Here is an 18,207-nt window from a genome sequence, read left to right on the forward strand (position 1 = left end):
TCACTGACATCAGCTTCCTGGGAAGGACTATATTGGAAATCATGCTTATGCAAAGATTTGTCTGGCCAATGGGAAACCATACCTGCAAGCCCAATGTAGCACTTTCTGAAACTAGAGTTGTCTTTTGTTTGCCATGGTGCGGTATGAAAAAGAATCACCCCAAACGCACTAACGTCTCTGGGCTACTATCCCAAGTTTTGTTTTGAAATAAATGGAGTAAACAATCACACAAAGAATATAAACAGTAGTTTTTCATATTAATTTCATATTACTCTAGATTATGGATGGATTTATTGATGGTGTTACTTCTAGCCAATCAATCAGGGGAACCACAATTATCCCAAGCTCTCTGGAATCCTAACTATCCTAACAAAAATGGGTTGACTAACTACATTGTAGAGAGATGTTGAAATGTTTGAGTTTTACAGAAAAACAGACCAGAAGAAAATACTTTCTAAATTGAGCTATATAAAAATAATTCAATTTTGAAACCTTTATACTTTTTATGTATTCTTTGTGAAAAAAGAAAAATAGTTGTTACAAATTTTCCAGGAAAATATTTCACAATTTAGCAGAATTGTATCAGATATGGTTCATTCAACTTTCATCCATGGCAAGAAACTGTTTCTGTGTAGTAGTGAGCACCTGCCCACTAATCAATGAGGTCAAATGTTCCAGAACAACTTGGCTCCAACCTATGACAACCAGCCCCATAGTGCAGCGAGAATGAAGAAAAAGAAGTGGCACATCAAGGATTGACAGAGCAAAATTTACTGAGGGCTTACTCACAGGAACATGGTTCCCAGTACTAGTAAGACCAAGTAGATTCCTGACTGAGTCAGAAGTATATGCAGGTTATACAAAATGATCTTAGTCCAGCCAGAATATACCTCAGTTAGATTAAGCTAACATCAAAGAATTATGTATATTTGGGGGACCAGGATCAGAAGATCATAGAGGTTACCTCTCAAGTTGGCTGCAGTCATGTTAAGCTAAATCTGTACAATCAATAAACCTGGAGCTGATAAGAAAATAAAAACCCTAATGGTCAAATGACTAAATGTAAACTGTGTAGAAGTGTCTATTACTGTTAACCTTTTTGTGTTTATTAAAAAATATTTTATTATAAAAACATTTTATATTCAGCAGATTTTTTTAAGAGGTAAAAATAAATGTTCTGATATACATGCATGTATACTTATATATTAAAGAATATTTTTAGATGAAAACTCAATTTTGTTAGTTTCTGAAATACATTAGGACAGATATTTGAAATATATATGTAATTTAGTCTTAAAAATGACACCAATTCCTTCACCAATGTTTCTTAAACTTGGATTTATCTTGAAAGGATCTGAAGCTTAAGAGATAATGTGACTTGAATCTATTCACAGAAATTGGGATTTAATGGTTCTGGTTGTGGGGTTTTAATAGGTCTATGGTTAGTTGGCCATTCAGCAAGGGTTGAACTACTGCCCTTAGCTTATCTATATTGCTTTAGTAATGTTTTTCTCTAAATTTATATATAGTATAATAATAAAAACAATTCAAAGAAAATTCTAGTTAGGACCAGGATTTCTGGAATTTCCCTATTAAATTAAAATTCGCATGTATGAATAAATACCTAAATATTCTCTATTCCACCACCTAAAATAAAACAAAACAAACAAATCAGTAACATGGGTAGTAACATGGTTAGATATTAAACAGCTAAGAACCACTATATTGGAATCAACATGATGTTGGATAGGAATAGACAAGTTGATAGAATAAAGTAGACATCCCTGAGAGACCCTAGAGCCCATGCAGAGTCATAGTGATAAGATATATGTGTCTATTCAGTGCAAAATTCATGACTTATCTCATAAATTCTGCTGTAACAAATAAATGTCTACATGCAGAAAATAATCTGAATCTCTTTTACATATTTCATATAGCAAAACATATGTAAATTTCAGGAGGATGATAAACAAGTGACAACAATAAGAATTCTTGGAAGAATATCTGAAGGGTTATGTGTTGAATGTAGTAGAAGGTGTAAAACTTTTCTAACAAGACTGGAAACTGAGAGTTATAAAAGGAACCACAGATTGTATAAAAGTTAATATTTTCATGCTAAAACTATGCAAGAAAACTGCTAGATATAGAAAACATTTGGTATACCATCAAAGTATAATTTCCCAAAAGCTAAAAAAACATGTCTCATGCAAATATCAAACAAGCATGTATCAAAGATAGAACCAGCTCATTAGCTAATGGAGGAATGAGGAAAAGAATGAAGCTTCTACAAAGCAGATTGATGTTTAGGACCAAATGGAGCTCAGAAAGACAGAACATGGTACTGTCCTGCCCTTGCAGCCTCAGGCTGAGCAGAGGGACTGAGAAATAAATGACTCGGAGTAAACCCCTATTGAGTTGGTCATGTTATTAAGTCCTTTGCTAAGTGGAGAAATTCAACAACAAAAATGCCTTATGGGTTGGTTGGCCAGATGACAATAATGCTTACAATGGAAGATAAACATAACCTTGATCGGGGAGTTTATTAAGACTATATGAACCTTTGCCAAGCCTATCTCTAGCTGGACAGAAGTACATGCTAAGGTTTTTAACCTATCCTTTGGTTTTATTTATAGGGAAATGTGTCCTTCTCGTGTCCACAACCGCACACTGTTCCGGTGACATTTCTGAGTCCCAGGAGTTATCTGGCTCTTCCAGGCAACCCTGGGAAGGATAAAATATCTGTCACTTTTCAGTTCCGAACATGGAACAAAGCGGGGCATTTGCTTTTTGGTGAACTTTGGCATGGTTCAGGAAGTTTGGTCCTCTTTCTTAAGGATGGAAAACTCACACTGAGTCTCTCCCAGACAGGACAATCCCCAAGGAACGTCACAGCAGGTAATACAATATCCCATAAACCTTACAAACTACCAGAAGATTGTTGAGCCATTTTGTAATAAGTGGGATAACAAGATACTCGAGGCCTTTATTCAGAAGAAGGGGTTTGTCATCTCCATGTTAGGATGTTCCAGGCTGCTTATACCCACAGCCTTTATTGCTATAGTAATATGTCACAAAAATTATCATGTACAAAAATAAGAAATACACATTTAATAAAATCTCAATATTCATGAAAAATTTATATTACTCTTAAGCGCTATTTCCTGACAAAAGCAGCCTACATCCCAAAACATAGAAGAGACTTCCTGAAGCAGATACCACAAAGAAGCATTCACTTTTCCTCTCTCTTCTTTACTCTGATGGGTAAATGTCCACTAGTACAGTAGGCAGTGGACAATCGTCACCTTCTCCTGAAAGGAGCCATCAAATACCGAGCTGATGCTCATGCATGTTCTCAGCAGCCCACGTATGAGTTAGGGATCTCTGGAGGAACAGGTTGAATATATGTACATATTATGAAAATGGCTTACATAAGAGTCTGGGTAGCCCAGCAATGGCCAGCAGACCTTGGAGAGGCAGAGACCCAGGAGCTGCTCAGTTTAAGGAGGAGCCTCCACAAGCCCAGCTCATCATCGAGGCCCTCGAAGCACCCTGGAGGGTTGCTGGTATGGAAGCCAAAGAAGCCAGCGTCCAGTGCTCATGAGAAACGGCATCAGGGCAGACGCAGCAGAAACAGACCTTGCACGTGGGCACTGGCATCCTTCTCCTCCAACTTTTTCTGTCCCATCCTCAGTCCATTCAGGGGTGCCACCCACACTCACAGTATCCCACATGTCAATCCTCTCTTGAAATGCATGCGAAGATTCACTCAGAGGTGCACTTCCCCTCCGCTGGGCATCTTTCGATCAGCCAGGTTGACAACCAAGACAATTCTCACAGCCTAGCACTGAGCTCCTCTACCGCCCTTGGGATTGAAAGTCACAGGACCTCAGTTGTCTTCACTTAAGAAGTGGTAAGCCTTAGGTCTTTTTTTCAGGAAGAACACTTAGAAGGAAATCTACTTTTATTAGGAGGATGCCTAACCCCTGACGGCCCTCTTTTGTCCCATTTCCTATTAAGGATGTGGTTGGGCATATATTTTGCCTACTGAGTTAGGAGTTCAAATCCCCTTTACATGCTATATGCTGAGGGCAAATTTTGCGACTATGGAGCTAAATGTTCTGATTGGATTGGCAAAGTTAGGACAAGATCTAAGTCCTATGTCAGCATCATGCCAAAATTGCCATCAAATTACATGAGAACTTTTCTTATAATAGCAGGAACTTTTCAGGGTTTTTTGTTGTGGTTTGTTTAGTTTTTTTGTTTGTTTGTTTTTCGAAGTAGTGTCTCACTGTAGCTGAAGCTGACCTGGAATTCATTATGTAGTCTCAGGGTGGCCTCGAACTCATGGAGATCCTTTTACCTCTGCCTCGAGACCAGGCATTTGTCATACTTAAAAAGGGGGATTACTTTTGGCTCACTAGAGCCACCTTTGAATAGACGTTTTTATGGCAGGAGGATTTTGAGGCCTGTGAAGAAAATTTCAAATGGCGGGGCCTTATTTCATCATTTCATAACTTCTGGAATCATCTAGCAAGCCCAGATATTATAATTCGTACCAACTACCTCAGTTCCTTAGTAAATAATGGGGGTGAAACAGAGATATTCGTAGAAGATATCGATTTTCTTTTGTTGTTTTATTGTTTGTTTGCTTAGACAAGGTCTTATGTAGCCTAGACTTACCTCAAACTCTCTGTATAGCTGAGGAGGTCTTTGAATTTCTAATCCTTCTGCCTCTGCCTTCCAAATGCTGGGACTATAGGCAGGTGCCCCATACCAGGTGATATATGTTCTTTATCTTTTAAAATTGCAGACCTATTTTCTCACTGACAGGGCTTGTCCCTTAAGAAAGTATAAAATCATGACGTATATATAGTGACTATGTGTCAAGGATTTTATTTACCTCATTAATCAATGAAGGAACCAGTTTTGGGGGAAATAAAGATAAAATTTCCTGTCAGCATAGTGAATTCCCTTCACAAGATAGAAAAGAATGAAATAGCTTTACTACTGCTTAAGTATCGAACCAGACTGAGATGTATGCTTCAGGCAATGCTAAAGAGATCACCAAGGCAGAAAGCCATTGCCTGCAAGCCAGTTTAACCCATGGTACAGATGTCCTTGAGATAAAAAATGAGGACTTCATAGTATTGTTTGCCACCTATAGTCCATCTTAAATTTCCCTAGGAACCGGAGAGAAAGGTGAGACCCCTGCAGCATCTCATAGGAAACCCAGCAGTTCTCCTATCTCAATAACAATCAGAGAGTTAAAACTTGTACTGTATCTAAAATCCCACAGAGAAATATTGTTGCTGAAGAGAGCCTTGAGAGGGCTTTGAATTCCCCAAGTCAGTGGCTCTCATGTCTTAAGTTGTTGTCTATGAGTCGCAAAGAATTAAAAACTGCAGACACAGAGAAGGGTAAATTATGAAAGATTTATATTAGGAGAATAAAAATAAAAGCGAAGAAAAGCTCCCAAGCCAAGAGGGATCACCCACTCTCAGACAGGGAGAGAAGGAAGGACTGAGAGATTCATGGCAGGCTTGGATCAAGTCATTTTATCATTAAGCATCCAATCAGGATGAGTCTCAATGCCAGGTTCAAATGTATATAGTGGACCTTGATTGAGTATGGGTCTAGGAGGAGGGTCCAGGAGGCTCAGAAAGGGCCTGCCCATGAGTGGCAACCCTGCTCCCCCACCCCTCCCCCACAAAGTTCAGGAAGAGCTTTCAGGAAGAAGCAGGAAGCTGCTGCTACCATTATCTTGGAGGAGGCTGAATCAGATAGTTCTAGTCTCTCCAGGGCAGGGCAGAATCTGTGATCTTTGTGGCCTGTGTTGCTGGCCAAGTACTTGCAGAAGAAAATTACCTTGCTTGTACTCCATGCCAATATGCTAGTTTTTGTGTTTTGTTGTTTTTTTGTTTTTTTTTTTTGACATCTACATTTCAAAGTAATGTCTGCAAAGACCTCAAGAAAAAATGTTTCTTAGGTCATAAAACTAGGAAAAAAACTAAACAAAAGTGAAAGAACTTTTAAACAATATTTTTAAAAGTTGTTTTAAAACTGAACTTTTAGGGAAATAACTTAGTGGTTAAGGCACTTTCCTTTGAAGCTTTAGGATGTAGGTTTGGTTCCTCAGAACCCATGTTATCCAGATGCACAAGTTGGCACATGTATCTGGAGTTCATTTGCAGTGGCTAGAGGCCTTGGAGTGCTCATTCTCTCCCTCCCTCCCTCTCTCTCTCTCTCTCTCTCTCTCTCTCCCTGCTTTTCCCTCCTTCCCCCTCTCTTTCTTTAAAATGAATAAATAAATACAAATTGGACATTTTTTGTTTTGTTTTTATTTTTATTTATTTATTTGAGAGCAACAGACAGAGAAAGAGACAGATAGAAAGAGGGAGAATGGGTGCGCCAGGGCCTCCAGCCACTGCAAACGAACTCCAGGCATGCGCCCCCTTTTGCATCTGGCTAACATGGGTCCTGGGGAAATCGAGCCTTGAACCGGGGTCCTTAGGCTTCACAGGCAAGAGCTTAACCGCTAAGCCATCTCTCCAGCCCTAAAATGGACTTTTAAAAGTATTTGCATGTACCTCAAAGGAAAAAAAAAACAAAACCAGAAACAGCAATAGGTTTTTCAGAAGGAAGTGCTCTAAGAAAAAGAAGAGTAGATCTCACCCTAAGAGAGGTTGCTGTTTGTGTTTTTGCTCTTATGTATGTTGTTTGCTTCTTTCTATCCTAGTAAAGTCAGTTTAATAAAGAATTTTCAAGTCCCACGTGTTTCTAGTTGAAAAGGAATGCTAACATGAAATTACAGGCAATTGCAACCTCACAAAACCTGTCAATATTCACAGCAAAGGAAAAATTGACTGTTCCTTTCCTGCAGAGTGTGGACTGCAATGGACAAGCATAATTTACATCCCTGCCTGGTTTCTACAAGTTAATTGCTATCACTACACAGCTGCAAAACAGCTTTGTCAAGAATAAAGGTTTATCACCTGATGAAATCAGAATAATCCTTCCCTCAAGAAGAGAGGTACCCAGTAATCCCTTTTGCCCAATTCAAAGGCATCAGTCTTTTCCTACATTAATTAAATCGGAGTGAGGAGCTGAACAAGCATTTTCTGCAGTGATCGTTTGCACCATAACTAGAATTAAAGATAATGAAAGTCCTTAGAGGCTCAGAGAGATGTCCAACAGTTAAAGGCACATGCTTACAAAGCCTTGTGGCCTGGGTTCAAATCCCTAGTACTAACGTAAAGCTAGATGTACAAAGTGGCATATGCATCTGGAAACTGTTTGCAGTGGCAGTAGACCATGGTGTGCCCATTCTCTCTCCCTCTCTCTCTCTCTACTTGCAAATAAATAAAAAAAATATTTAAACTAAACTAAATAGATAAAGGTTCTTAAGTCAGTCAGCACTTGCTTTAGCTCAGAGTTTTGTGAAGGTGACTATGTTCCTCTGAATTGAAAAATGTTACAGACTTGACACAAGATCATACAAGAGCTTTAAAGTAGTATCTCAGTTATAGAAACTAATTTGGAGTCCACCCAGGTATGCTAAAAAATAAACGATTTCAATAATTTACTTGTGGTTCCTAGGTTTATATCAGTACATCAGAGCATGTATATGAAAGTACAAGTAAAACTGTCTAGGGGAACAAGGGGTTAATGGGAGGGGCAAAAGGAAGGGAAGGGGACAATCTGGGAGAACATGCTGAATGCATAACACATGCCTGTATGAAAATGTCTTTATGTAACATAGTACCATGTACAATTAATACACACACACACACACACACACACACACACATATATGCATATATAGAAAGTTTTTAAAGAACGAGTTTTCCTCTACATTATTCTTACATATTTCTGTGTCTGATTTACACATCACTGAAGGCTAAAAGGGAAAACTGTGATATTATTGATTTTTTTAATCCTAAGAACTAGTATATGTGAAATGCTGATGATACATTAATGATACAAAAATGCATGTATGGAAAGGAAATCATTTCCACACAGTCATTCAATAATTAGCAGGTTTCCTAAGAACATTGTCTAAACATCAAAGTTACAGAAATCTCCTATAAGTCTAAAGGTTATTAAAAGATATTTGGTTCCCATATTAGTTTTTATCTTGGCCTGTTATAAACATTAGTGCAATGTTAATAGGACAAGTTGATTTTAACCTATTTATCAACATGTACACTTCACATATTGAGATTACCATGTGAAAACAAAGATAGACTACCTGTAGTGATTTTTAATGCTTAAATTTATGATAAAGAACAATTCATATCATATTATTTCAGAAGTAAAATTAAAAGTAAGAGTAATATAATAATTTAGATGTAAATGTAAGCACTTAAAAAGAGTATACTTATATGTACAATATACCTCTAGTAATTGTCTGAGCTTTCTTGTTTGCTTGGTTTGGTTCTTTCAAGGTATCGCTCTAATTTAGGCTGACCTGGAACTCATTCTGTAGACCATACACATACATACACATATATATTGGTTTTTTGAGGTAGGGTCTTGCTCTAGCCCAGGCTAACCTGGAATTCACTATGTAGTCTCAGGGTGGCCTTGAACTCACAGCGATCCTCCTGAGTGCTGGGATTGAAGGCGTGTGCCACCATGCCTGGCTCCGTCTGAGCATTTTCAATCAAACATGAAATGATGTTTAAAAGAAGGTTCAGTCATACCCATAATCATAATGTGTTTATTCCTATGACACATGAGTATATATAAAGAACTTTACTTGGGCTGGGGAGATGACTCAGTCACTAAAGTGCTTTCTGCACACATATGAAGTATGAGTTCAGATCCTCTGGACCCACATGAGAGCCAGGTGTGGCAGTGGATGCCTGCAATGCCAGTGCTGGGGAGGTGAAGATGGGGAGACCTGAAGTTGCTGGCTAGCCAGTCTAGTCCAGTCAGTGAACTCCAAATTCATTGTAATAAAAATAATATTGGGTTGGAGAGATGGCTCAGAGTTAAAGCACCTGCTTACAAGGCCCAACAGTCTGGGTTCAACTCCCCAATACCATTGTAAATGCACAAAATGATGCATGCATATGGAGTTCATTTGCAGGGGCAGGAGGCCCTCATGTGCCCATTCTCTCTCTGCCTGCCTCCTTCTGTCTCTGTCTCTCAAATAAATAAAATATTTACCAAATAAGATAGAAAGTGATTGAGGAAGATGCCCAATGCAAACCTCTGGCATTCATACACATCCACACACTAGTGAGTATGCATTTGCACACACACACACCTGTACCCATACACATATGAACACACATATACATAGACACAGGCACTACACACACATACACATGCAAAAATTAATTTTATTTACCTCATTAATTAATGAGTAAATTAGTCATATAACCAGTTTAGGAGAGAATTCAAAGTATCAGGCACATAAGCAAATAAGGATTGCCAAAATAAATTTATGGGCAGATATGAATCAGTACAATAATGAGTTGCATCTCACAGGCAGAGTAATTTGCATTTGTTTGGACAAAAATTATTTTGCATTACTGTCAGTTTTCTGCAACTGGCAGAGCTATGAAGTTGCTCTCACAGGAAAAGCAGCTTGCCTGAGTGGGCCCCAGGGTAGGCTGCTCATGATCTTTGCTTCCCATTCAAAGCCTTTCACAATTATTCTTGACTCTATTTTATCAATTCTCTTTCCTAACTCTTTGAAACTATTTCTTTTTGTTAGAGTCAATGAAGCAAGTAAATTTTGCATTTGAAACTGAACTAAACTACCTTTGAATCCCACTGAAAAAGACACCTGACACACTTATTTGAATAATTAAATTTAAGTGATACTTTCAATGCATTGTCAGCACTGATGATAGTTGACTCTTTAGAGGGAAGGCTTTTTTATGCATGTGTTGTCATAATAAAAACAACCCTTTCATTAAGGAAAAGTGGCTACTTTTTTCCTTTCAGTAAGATATCTACACATAAATCATACTTTTCTCCAACTTATTCAGTGATCTGGAAACAGTTCTCAAGTGGTTTCAAAGTTCAGAATTTAGATGTCTGTATGTAATTTTATTTCTTCCAGGTGCTGGACTAAATGATGGACAGTGGCATTCTGTGTCCTTATCTGCTAAATGGAGCCACCTGAGTCTGGGGGTGGATGGTGACACTGATGTTCAATCCCTGGTGCTTGAGCTCATTCGTTCAGGTGACAGCTATTATTTTGGAGGTGAGTGAAGGCAACTCAACTGCACTGGCAGACAGTGAGACATTTCTCCTTTACTGCCTTGCATTCTGGGCCTCTCACCACATTTAATCGAGTTAATGCTAAGAGATAAATTATGTCTCTATCACATACCACATATCTTTGTAGGTTTATTATTTATTTATCTTTATTTATTATTAGTTTTGTACTCAGTGAATACAGTCAAGTTGGTATCATTGTTAGTCTTCTCCCTGTCCTCTCCCCCCACACTCCACAGAGATCCTTCTTGTTGGTCTTATAAAGGTATATAATTCAGCACCCCTAAATCTCTCGAGGGCTCTTTCCATTATGTTAGGACATAGCAAGAAATCACCATTTATGAGTCAGAAAACAGGCTCTTACCAGACACCAGATCTTTGGGCAATTTGATCTGTGAGAAATGATGAGTCCATGGCATTTAGTTATAGCAACAAGAACTGACAGCAATCAGTTGCACCCAGGAAGACTCTTCCTAGTATTATTCTGGATAAAAATGTCCATTTTTTTCCAATATAGAACTCAATCTGTTTCCATATGGGATATAGTATGAATCAAAATATTACATTTATGTACCCTGGAAACCAATAATCAAGTGAGAAAACAGAGCACATTAGCATGGATCCCTGCACATTCAAGAATTCTGTTTTCATTCCATAGAAATAAGAAAACTCATTTTTAAGTAGAAAAGTCTTCAGTAGAAAAATCCATGGCAAATGTAGACTTAGTCTCACAACATATTTGGCGAATGCATAAACACTTGGTGCTAGTTAAGTAATTCAATCATGTGTAATACAGCCCCCCTTTCTTATAAGAGCTAAAAATCCTACACAAGAAGAACCACAGATCTAGGCGAAAACACTTTCTGCACGCAGTTATATATATTCTGCATCATCAGTATCTGTAAAATTTCACAAAGAATGTGTGCACTGTGAATACTCAAGCACAGTTTTTGAGGTTAGAACTGATTTTGTTTTATTTGAAATGTGCCATGGTAGAGTTCTTTGTTATTTTTGTAACATTGTTAATTAGGTATGCAATAAGTACATTTATTCAAAGATTTCACTGATGTGTTCTCTGCCACGCAGTATATATTTGTGTTGTTGAAATAAATTAAAATTGACTGAAGAATCTCTGAGCAAACAAAACCAGGTTGGCCTCATAAGTGACTTGAACCATGCTTGGTTTACAAACAAGTAAAACTTAATTTGGGTTATTTCTTATAAGTAAATGTCTATATTGCAGCCTAGTAGGCAGTAATGGCGAGTTCAAGCCACTATTTTTGTGGATATTTGGACTATGGGAGGCAAAAGTGCTTCATATGAATCATAGTTATGGCCTTGCTCATACTTCCTATGTATATGTGTGTGTATGGATGTATGTGTGTATGTGAGTATGTATTTTTATACTGGGGATTGAGCCAAAGACCTTGCATATGTTAGGTAAGTGCTCTACCACTGAGTTACATCTCCAGAACTCTTTTTGAGACAGGGTCTCATTGAGTTGCCCAATCTGGTCTTGAACTCGTTATGTATCCCAGGCAGGCCTTGAACTTGTGATCCTCCCTCTCCAGCTTCCCAAGGACCTGGGATTGCAGACCCATGTGACCAAACCTGGCATTCATGCTTCTTGTATAAGTATTCCTCTTCCAGAAAGCCTACACAGTGAACAGAAGCTATGTCATAAGCATTACTATTTGTATGTGACCTTGGTAAACCTAATTTATGTGTGTGATGAGACTCATTTTAAACTTATACTCTCAGAAATAATCAAATGTCAGTTCCATTTCTTTCTATTCACGAGGCCTTCTGTGCTGGTAATTATCTATTTATTATTATGTACCCTAACTCTGTGGTGGCTCCTATTACTTTTGTGTTAAATTAGGATATTGTCTTTGGTTATATAAGTGATTACAATATTTCCTTTAAAATCACTGGAAAATATTTCAGTCCAGTCAGGATAGATTTTTTTAATATTCTCAAATGTACATACATCATAACAAACAAAATACTTACTGAGTACATGTTTAATATATTTTAGCCAGATGGGAGCATTCAACTGTGTATTGTAGCCAGCACATTTCTTGCTTCATAAGTCCAGCATCTCTTAAATGAAACATAGCACATAATTTATTTAATTTCACCTCCATTTTCATTTCTTTCACTTATACACCAAAATGTTAAGTACACAATACTAAAATGCATCCTAATGTCTTAGGCATGATTTTAAAGTCTAGCTTTTCTTCACCTGGATAAACAACAATTCTTGCTATAGAAATGTTAACTTTTAATTGTAACCCATTTTTTAAAAAAATTCTGAATTCTAGGTATTATCGTACAAACAAACAATTCTAATACGTGTCCTTATGGCCTTTCTAATGAATGATGTAACATCACATCCAACTTTGTGCCTCGGGAACGTCAGCAAAAGGAAGCTGCAGTCTTCTTATAGCTGACTGTGGAATTTTGTTATGGTGTCTGACCTCTTACTGTTGTGTCTTGATTCAGGCTGTCCCCACAACAGGTCTAGTTCTGGTTGTGGAAGTCCCCTGAGAGGGTTCCAGGGCTGCCTGAGGCTCATCTCCATCGGTGACCAAGAGGTGGATCCTATCTCAGTACAGCAGGGGGCGCTAGGGAGCTTTGGTGACCTCCAGATTGACTCCTGCGGCATCACAGACAGGTGAGGGCCATCCTAGGTCGTTTTTAGCCTATTTTCAAACGCGGGAGAGGAAAACAAATGGGGTGAAATTCCATTGTGTCTTTTTTCTATCATCTCTCTTCAGAGAATAAAATAAACATATATACAGTGAAGATTAGAAAAGCGCCTCTTCATATCTTCAATTGTACAAAACACAATTTTTTTCAAATGATAACTTTTTTGGGGGGGGAAGGGTGTTGTTGAGGTATGGTCTCACTCTAGCTAAGACTGACCTGGAATCCACTATGTAGTCTCAGGGTGGCCTCGAACTCTGGGCGATTCTCCTACCTCTGCCTCCCAAGTGCTGGGATTAAAGGTGTGCACCACCACGCCCAGCTTATCAAATGATAACATTTTTAAAAAATATTTTTACTTATTCATTCGCAAGAGAGGGAGAGAAAGAGATAGATGTGCACACTAGGGCCTCTTGCCAAAGCAGACAAACTCCAGATGCAAGTACTACTTTGTATAACTGGCTGTATGTGTACTGGGGAATCGAATCCAGGGTAGCAAGCTTTGAAACCCAGTGCCTTTTCTTCACTGGGTCATCTCTCCAGCCCAATGGTATCTTTTTTTTTTTTTTTTGGTTTTTCGAGGCAGGGTCTCACTCTGGCTCAGGCTGACCTGGAATTCACTATGTAGTCTCAGGGTGGCCTAGAACTCACGGCGATCCTCCTACCTCTGCCTCTCAAGTGCTGGGATTAAAGGCATGCGCCACCACGCCCGGCTTTCATTTTTAAGAAGATATTTCCCTCATGAACTTTAACTTAAAATGGCCCCAGGTTCATGATTTTCAAGTCAGTGTTTGCAACCACACCTTGGGGGTTGGATGATATTTGGGGGCGGAGGAATTGGACAGGCTACCATTCTTTCTACTTGCAGCAGCATCAAATTCCACCTGCTCTGCAGAGCAAGTAAGAAGTCACGTCCTTGCAGAAAACACTGAGCCCTAGAGGCTGAAGATGTGTACACAGTGCTTCAGTGCAATGTAGAGACAAGGCAAACATGTTTACGTGTGTGTGTGCATGTTTGTGTGTGGGGGCACGTGTGTGGGGGCCAAAGGACAATGGATATCAGGTAATCCCCTTCTATTGCCTCCACCTTAATGAGACAGGGTCACTCACTGAACCCCGGGCTCACTCACTCAGCTAGTTTACCTAGCCAGCTTACACCAAAACTCTGTCTACCTCTGTCTCCCAAGGGCCTGGACTACAGGTGTGCACACCCAGCTTTTACATCGTTTCTGGGGATCCACACTTAGGTCCTCATGCTTGCATGGCAAGTATTTTATGAACAGAACCATACCTTTGGCTCAAACATTTTAATTTTGTAAAACTAAATATTTTTGTTGCCAGTTGTACTTTACCTCTGTAACGATTTTGGTTGAAAGTAATCACTTCTCAAACATGACAGAACCCTATATCTACATAGAATATGCCTTAGTGTCTTGCCTTGGATGTCTGTTGTCACTAAATAAATGCTTATCATTACATACATACATGGATGAAAACATTATACTGCACCCCCAAATCTGTACCATTATTATGTATTGGCTAAAAATTAATTTATTAATGCCATAGATTAACATTTAAAAGCTTATATCCACATGTAGAAGACTCTTCAGAATTCATTTTCTTCTACTTCATGGAGAATAATCTGTTAGTCATCCTGTTTTAAACATTTTGTATAAAGCCACAAGCTAAGCAGGTTTTAGTCTATAATCGTGCGTAGTGATGTATTAAAAGAACATAATGCCCACCAAATGAACAATTCACTCATAAGAATTTGATTAAACACAGAATAATGTCCCTAAGAACATTTTATTGACTTGTAGGAAAAAATTAATTGATCCAAAGATGAAGAGTGTATATGTAAGAAGCTGTTCCAATTACTATCACTCTTGCCAATGGCATTAGAATTCTTGGAACAGACTCAAGACTGCATCAGCTTGTGGTTATGGTCACGGGGAGTTTGTTGGGATGGCTACCGGTTGCCTTCTCACCAAGCAAAGTGCAACCCCACACTCAACTGTCACTGGGTCCCAGGAGATGCCTGACAGGCTCACATTGTCAGTGCTGAGAGCTGTCAGCTCAAGGGTGATACCTCCACTTGTAAGTCATTGTTGTGCTATCTTGCCAATGACTCACAAAATATGTTCAAATTAAATCTGTTATGAAGTGCTATAGATAAGTGTCCTCTCCAGCAGAGGTCTAGGTACCAGCCTTTGGTTCTATTGGGAGGTGGAGGGGAATATTTAAAAGGTGGAGCCTAGGGTAAGGAAACTAGGTCACTGGTGTTTGCATTTTGAAAATACAGTATTATATGTAGTAAAAGATAAAACGAAGACTTCCAGTTAGCAAACCATTTTTATAAACATTAACAAAAGAGCTTCACACTAGAGCTTAGGCTAGCCTGGACTTCAATATGTAGTCTTGGTTGGCCTTGAGCTCACCTGTAATCCTCCTACCTCAGCCTTGTGAGTTTTGGGATTATAGGCATAAGCCATCATGCTGGCCTCAGATTCTTAACCTCTGCTCTTGGTGCTGTGTGATAAGCTGGAAATGGGACTCTGTACTTGCTTGCCCTGTGGAGCTCCCTAAGCAGGGAGGTACCCCATCTCCTCGCCTAGATGGTCCTAAGCAGACTCTTTCTCCAGCATCTTCTAGCTCACTTTGTGCTCTTACCCCCACACTGCATGTAAATTCTTCCTAATTGAGAGCATTCGGTTGGAAGACTATGATCATGATGTGCTCTCCATTGTTTACATAGCTTTTATGTTTAAATATTGTAAAATAAAGTTACACTGTCCTTGTTGACATCAAGCTGTGGGGACTTCTTATCTTTTTAAAGTTTGTAGAATCCTCAAGTTAGGTATGGTCTTAAAGTGTTCCATTATCTTCAGAAGTGGAAGTGGGGAAGGGAAGGAGAGTTGCTATTTTAAAAGGTGGCATGGGGGACTGGGAAAACAGCTCTGCAGTTTAAGGCATCTGATTATAAGCCTGATGGCCCAAGTTCAGTCTTCCTCAGTACCGTTGAAACCCAACACAAAGTGACACCCGCCTGTGTAGTTGCGATGTACCCACTGCAATGGGAGGTGGGGCCAGGAGAATCCCGAAGATCAAGCTAGCAAATAGTCTTGGCAAGAGAGAGACCTTTTCTCAAAAGAAGGTGGAAGGAGCGCAGAAACACCCTGAGGTTGCCCCCTGACCTGCACGGCGCTGACCCTGGCTGTTACGTGGGTGCTGGGGTCTGAAATCATGTCCTCATAACTATGCAGCACTTCACTGACTGGAGGCTCTACTTTTTGTGACCTCAGGCTCTCCTGTGACAGAGATCATTTCCCCCCACCGCCCCCCTCAGCCCAGATTCTTCTAGTAATCCCTGGAGGCAGAGGGTCTATGATTCTATATACTGTGTGCAAGGGGAACAAGGAATTGAGTTAGAAAATTTTGTTAGTGTGATATATCTCTTTAACTTTGTTCATTTTTGATGATTGTTTTGGCTATTCTGGGTCTCTTGTGATTTCTCTAAAGTTTAGGATGGACTTTTCCAGTTTTGCAAAAATACCATTGAGATTCTGACAGAGATTTGATTGAATGCACAGATATATTTGAGTAGTACACACAACAATACTCTCTTCCAACAAATGATTTTAAATCTAAGAGGCAACATACTGACCTAAAGGAAAGTTCAAAATTCCTCAAACTGGTGCTATGTAATAGAAATGATCCTGCCCTTGTTCCCCTGTCTTGTCCTTTCTGCTCTTTCTCCATTCTTTAAAAAAATGTCCACAAAGGGGCTGGAGAGATGGCTTAGCGGTTAAGTGCTTGCCTGTGAAGCCTAAGGACCCTGGTTCGAGGCTCGGTTCCCCAGGACCCACGTTAGCCAGATGCACAAGGGGGCGCATGCGTCTGGAGCTGGCATGCCCATTCTCCCTCTCTCTATCTCCCTCTTCTCTCTCTGCCTGTCACTCTCAAATAAATAAATTAATTTTTTTTTAAATGTCCACAAAGTAGTAACTGAGCATGCCAAATTTTATGCTTTTATGAATTCAAATAATTTTGCTAGCCATATGTTAATCTAGTATTTTGTAACTTTGGACAAAATTTTTAAAATAATTTTAAAAGTATGCTTTTAATTTTCATCTTTAATTCAGTGATCATAGATACACATATCACATGCAAATAGCTGTATTACATAAAATTTATGATTTTTAAAATCTTGACAGTGGACTTAGTAATCACTAGTCATGTCAAATTTTCTGACTATGCCACAATTTCACATTAATCCATGTTGATACTTGTTTTATAATGATTGACCAAGGAGAATAGCAGATATGTTCATTTTCTTGTAGGTGTTTGCCCAGCTACTGTGAGCATGGGGGTGAATGTTCCCAGTCATGGGACAGCTTCTCCTGTGACTGTGAGGGCACAGGTTACACAGGAGTGACCTGCCACTCCTGTAAGTATTACACCTCATTGTCCTCGCTTCTATGTCTTTATCAATTCCATATCATTTCATTTTGTGCATTTGCATATTTGAATCACGTAGAATATCAGAACAAGTATTTTTGCCCCCAGCTAACATCTAGTTTATTCTAAGCCACTTTATTGATTATTTAGTACTGGAGCGTGAACCTAGGGCCTTGTTCATGCTCGTCACATGCTCTACACTGAGCTACACCTTTCTCCAACAAGCGAGAGGGTGCACAGAAACACATACTACTAAAGAAGGGCAAAAAGGGAACCTGGTGGGCAATGGCACAATAAGTATAGAAGAATGACTTATAGTCAAGGGTAAAAATAGGATTTAATTAAATGAAAATGTGTGGTGTAGCATCTTGTTCCTTTACTTGAGTTTTAATTCTGAGAATCCTTCAGTCAAAGAAAGGCAGAAAAATAATAATTTTCCAGGCTCTCAAGCTTGAATGTAATAAAATTAATGATTATTAAATAACACTGGCTAAAAATGCCACATGATAAAATTTCAGAAGAGGCAATTAAGGTCTCTTACAACTGTGATTTTCTTTGGTGAAGATAATGATGAATAATCATAAAAGTGTGCACTTACTGAATACTTAAACGTATCTGTTCTCTTCCAGTGATTTCCATGAATTCCCTCCTTTAACCCTAAAGGAGCTTCAAGAATAAAATACTATTATTATTTTCACTGCTAAGATAGGGGTAGAAAGTTATTTCCTAGGTTATTGGGTCTGGTTTTTCTGATCTGGTTTTAATATGCCCTGTGCTCATGTAGCCCCAACCTACTTTGCTAAATTT

At 38.9% G+C, this 18,207-nt stretch overlaps 1 protein-coding gene across 1 annotated transcript in view; it reads left to right on the forward strand.

The window, feature by feature from the left end:
- LOC101596216 (contactin-associated protein-like 3) overlaps positions 1 to 18,207 on the forward strand; it is a 246,774-nt gene that overhangs the window by 164,875 nt on the left and 63,692 nt on the right. Inside the window, exons 8-11 of the mRNA XM_045144614.1 lie at positions 2,634 to 2,895; positions 10,076 to 10,219; positions 12,739 to 12,910; positions 17,283 to 17,389. Coding sequence (XP_045000549.1) covers positions 2,634 to 2,895; positions 10,076 to 10,219; positions 12,739 to 12,910; positions 17,283 to 17,389 — 685 coding nt within the window. The remainder of the gene's footprint in view (positions 1 to 2,633; positions 2,896 to 10,075; positions 10,220 to 12,738; positions 12,911 to 17,282; positions 17,390 to 18,207) is intronic.

The sequence above is a fragment of the Jaculus jaculus genome, chromosome 2 (genome assembly GCF_020740685.1).
Source record: "Jaculus jaculus isolate mJacJac1 chromosome 2, mJacJac1.mat.Y.cur, whole genome shotgun sequence".
NCBI lineage: Eukaryota > Metazoa > Chordata > Mammalia > Rodentia > Dipodidae > Jaculus > Jaculus jaculus.